Genomic DNA, 4547 nt, shown 5'->3' on the forward strand with positions numbered 1-4547 from the left:
GTGCTCAGGATCTTAGGGGTGTACCCTGGTTTGTGGGCCATTCCTGACATTCTGTATTAACTTTCTTTTCCATGCAAAGGCTTATCAGAAAGCCGTGAGAGTGAAGGTATTATAGGCATAAACTAACCTTGAACTGCCTTTGGTTTATACAAAGTGCAAAGCATTTGCTAAGCCTGGATATGTTAACTATTAGTTAAAAACAACTTGGAACATAGCTCACAAATTTCCAAACTGCTGCGCCAAAGAATGTTACACTCCCCCTTACTCTCACAAAGCAATAACTGACAAACAGCAATTCTAGGAAGAGATTTACATGCCAGCAAACCTAGGGAAGCAGGAAAAGAAGGCAAGATGATGTAAATAATAGATAAGATATTATACAATTCACCAAGTACTGGCAACTTTCAATGGCTCTCAGGTGATGAGACTCATGATGAAAGGGTCCCATTAAACCTATGAGTTAATCACGATCGTGCTCCCCCAAGTGGTAAATCCAGGACAATTGCCTGTGCTCCATAAATTCTTACAATTTTAATATCCAGTAAAATGTCACTATAACGCATTTTTGTATATTGCTTTGCTTGGGTGGTATTTCCAAACACAACTTTGTTTTCAAAAAGAACAGGGTATATTTTTCTTATTTTTGAATAAAACAGCTTGTGCTGTGTACTCTTTATGATAAGGGGTTCTGCTTGTAAAAAAATCAAAGCAGGTCAATAGTAGAGGAGCTCCTTTATTTATAAAACTTCTAGTGAATATTTTAGACTATTATCTGATGATTAAAAAAAATTTTTACTGTAGACCATTTTTGAAGTTTTTTTATGTGTTTATTAAACTTTTTTAAAATTTATTTTTAATTGGAGGATACTTGTTTTGCAATAGTGTGTTGGCTTCTTCCATACGTGAATCAGCCATAATATGTCCCCTCCTTCTTGAACATCCTCCCAACCCCATCCCACTTTTCCAGGCTGTTAGAGTACTGTGTTGGAGAAGGCAATGGCAACCCACTCCAGTACTCTTGCCTGGAAAATCCCATGGATGGAGGAGCCTGGTAGGCTGTGGTCCATGGGGTCGCAAAGAGTCTGACATGACTGAGTGACTTTGCTTTCACTTTTCACTTTCACGCATTGGAGAAGGCAATGGCAACCCACTCCAGTGTTCTTGCCTGGAGAATCCCAGGGATGGGGGAGCCTGGTGGGCTGCCGTCTATGGGGTTGCACAGAGTCGGACACGACTGAAGTGACTTAGCAGCAGCAGCAGGAGCAGAGTACTGTGTTGAGCTCCTTGTGTTACACAGCAACTTCCCATTTTTTCTTTTTTTCCCACTCAGTCATGTCCGACTCTTTGCCACCTCATGGACTATACAGTCCGTGGAATTCTCCAGGCCAGAACACTGGAGTGGGTAGCCTTTCCCTTCTCCAGGGGATCTTCTCGACGCAGGGATCGAACCCAGGTCTCCTGCATCACAGGCGGATTCTTTACTAGCTGAGCCACAAGGGAAGCCCAAGAACACTGGAGTGGGTAGCCTTTCCCTTCTCCAGTGGCCCTTCCAGACCCAGGAAGTGAACCGGGGTCTCCTGCATTGCAGGCAGATTCTATACCAACTGAGCTATATATGATAATGTATGTTTCAATGTTGCTCATAACTCGTCCCACCCTCTCGTTCCCTTGCTGTGTCCAAAGTCTGTTCTCTATGTCTGCATCTTTATTTCTGTCCTGCACATAGGTTCATCAGTACCCTTTTTCTACATTCCATGTAGATGCATTAATATTCGATAATTTATCTCTGACTTACCTCACTCTGTGTAACAGGCTCATTTGTTTTACATTTTTTTTGTCTGTGAGGCACGTGGGATCTTAGCTCTCTGACCAATCTCCTGCATCCAGGGTTGGGGACGGGGCGGGGAGCAGGGTGGTGGTGAAGTCTTAGCCAGTGGACCGGCAGGGAAGGCTCCATTATTTAATGATTTTAATTGCACCATCAATCAGCTTGGTCTGTAAGCCGTGATTCAGGGAAATAGTGTATTCTAGTGAAGGCCTTTTTAAAAATAAGTTTTTTCCAGTGAATGCTTTTTTGAGCTCTGTGCTAGTCATTTACATTCTAGAGATGAGGAATTTATGGTCCATGCCTTTATTAAGATGCTGAGTTCAGGGATAGTGTCAGACATCTGTCGTCATCTTTATTTCTAAATCATCTGGAGATAAGGTTGCAGGAGACCTTGGAAGGAAGAGGGTGTGGCTTAGGCAACAGAGGACCCCACTCGCCCTTCTTATTCTCCCATGTGTTGAGCTGTCTGGAGAGGAAGAGGGGAAGATGGTAGGCGGGGGTGGGATGCATGGGGATTAGTGCTGGTAGAGGGAAGTTTGAGTGAAATCAAATTCACTGATTTCGGATGTCTGTAAGAGCCTGCTTATATGGTGTTTATCTAATCTCAGTAAAATCTAAGTACAGTGAAAATAAGGACTCCTCTTAGTGGTGAAGCTACATTTAGGACTCAAGATCTAAATGAATGGTAATTAACATTTAAACAGAAAGCGGTGTAGGTTCGTCTGTACCACATTTCTAGATTCCACGTATATGCATTAATATATGGTATTATTTTTCCTTCTGACTCATGTCTGTGCACTGCCATGTGTAAAACAGACAGCTAGTGGGAACCTAATGTATGGCACAGCGAGCTCAGCTCAGTGCTCTGTGGCGACCTAGGTGGCTGGGGTTGGGGGTGAGGGTCTAAGAGGGAGGTGATGTTTGCACACCTGTAACTGATTCACTTTGTTGTACAGCAGAAACTAACACAATATTGTAAAGCAACTGTACCCCAATAAGACGAAAAGCATAAAGCTTTTTTTTTTTTTCTTCTTGTTTTAAAGGACAAGATAGAAGAATAAAATGGGAGCTATGTTCTTCAGGTTGATGCTTTTCACCCTTGGGTGGACCCTCATCGATGGATCTGAAATGGAACAGGATCTTATGTGGCACGTGAGAAAAATACCCCGACTTGTCAGTGAAAAGACCTTCCATCTCACCAGCCCGGCTTTTGAGGCAGACGCTAAGATGGTGTTAAATCGAGTGTGTGGCATCGAATGCCAGAAAGATCTCCCAGCCCCCAGCCTTTCTGACCTGGAAGACTCTCTCTCCTATGAGACTGTCTTCGAGAATGGGAGCCGAACCTTGACCCGAGTGAAAGTTCAAGGTTGGGTCCCTGAGCCAACTCAAAACCTCACCTCACAAGGAGCACCCGTGAGGAGAAAGAGACAGGTGTACGGCACCGACAGCAGGTTCAGCATCTTGGACAAGAAATTCTTGACCAATTTCCCTTTCAATACGGCGGTGAAGCTCTCCACAGGCTGCAGCGGCATTCTCATCTCTCCCAACCACGTCCTAACCGCTGCCCACTGTGTCCACGATGGAAACGACTACATCAAAGGCAGCAAAAAGCTACGAGTAGGCTTGCTGAAGATGAGAAATAAAGGGGGTGGCAAGAGACGTCAGGGGTCTAGGAGGAACAGGAGGGAAGTGAGTGGTGCTGGAAGAGAGGGGAGCCAAGACAGTCTGAAGGAGACAGCCAAGGCTGGAAGGAGGAGAAAGGGATCTGCTCGGGGTCAGAGAGCTGCAGACGGGAGGCCCTCCTTCCAGTGGACCCGGGTCAAGAACACCCACATCCCCAAGGGCTGGGCTAGAGGAGAGAGTGGAGACCCAGCCCTGGACTATGACTACGCCCTTCTGGAGCTGAAGCGCCCTCACAAGAAGAAATACATGGACCTGGGAGTCAGCCCCACCATCAAGAAGCTGCCCGGTGGGATGATCCACTTCTCAGGCTTCGATCAGGACAGGGCAGATCAGTTAGTCTACCGGTTTTGCAGCGTGTCTGATGAGTCCAATGACCTCCTCTATCAATACTGCGATGCCGAATCAGGCTCCACTGGCTCCGGGGTCTATCTGCGTTTGAAAGAGCCAGACAAAAAGAGGTGGAAACGCAAAATCATCGCAATCTATTCTGGCCACCAGTGGGTGGATGTGCATGGTGTTCAGAAGGACTACAACGTGGCCGTGCGCATCACGCCCCTCAAGTATGCCCAGATCTGCCTCTGGATGCATGGGGATGATGCCAGTTGTACCCACGGCTAACAGATACCTGAAACGAGGTCGTCGATCATCCGGACATGGCAGAGAAAAGCAGTTTTGATTTATTGTAGCGAAGATCACTTCATAGGTTTTGCCCGGACTTGAATCCTGTCAGTAGCATTTCAACATTTTTAATGTTTCCTTTTTTCAAATTAAGAGCTATTCATACATTTTAAAAAACATGTAGGTATACATCTTGAAACTAGATGGGTACTTTAATGCCCAGTGTATATTCTTCTTTACAGGGTGATAAGTTTCATTTGTGGGAAAGGTTTTGTTTCTTTCTGCCTTTTTAAAGATTGGACACTTTAAAATTTTAAGCATACATATTATGTGATTTCTCAATGGACTAACTCTCAGGGTCCTACTCTAAAAAGAGGCTTATAGGGTGCTGGTTGCATATTAAAGGTGGAACTGCATA

General features: G+C 45.0%; 1 protein-coding gene across 1 annotated transcript; it reads left to right on the forward strand.

The window, feature by feature from the left end:
* The first annotated feature begins 2890 nt into the window (after window positions 1-2890).
* PRSS35 (serine protease 35) lies at window positions 2891-4129 on the forward strand. The gene has a single exon (XM_052646070.1). The coding sequence runs from the start codon at window positions 2891-2893 to the stop codon at window positions 4127-4129; it is 1239 nt and encodes a 412-aa protein (XP_052502030.1).
* Window positions 4130-4547: the final 418 nt, after the last annotated feature.

This window comes from Budorcas taxicolor, chromosome 9 (genome assembly GCF_023091745.1).
Source record: "Budorcas taxicolor isolate Tak-1 chromosome 9, Takin1.1, whole genome shotgun sequence".
Lineage (NCBI taxonomy): Eukaryota > Metazoa > Chordata > Mammalia > Artiodactyla > Bovidae > Budorcas > Budorcas taxicolor.

Excerpts from the sequence above, each read along its gene's own strand:
- PRSS35 (XM_052646070.1), top strand. The coding sequence starts at position 2,891 with ATGGGAGCTATGTTCTTCAGGTTGATGCTTTTCACCCTTGGGTGGACC.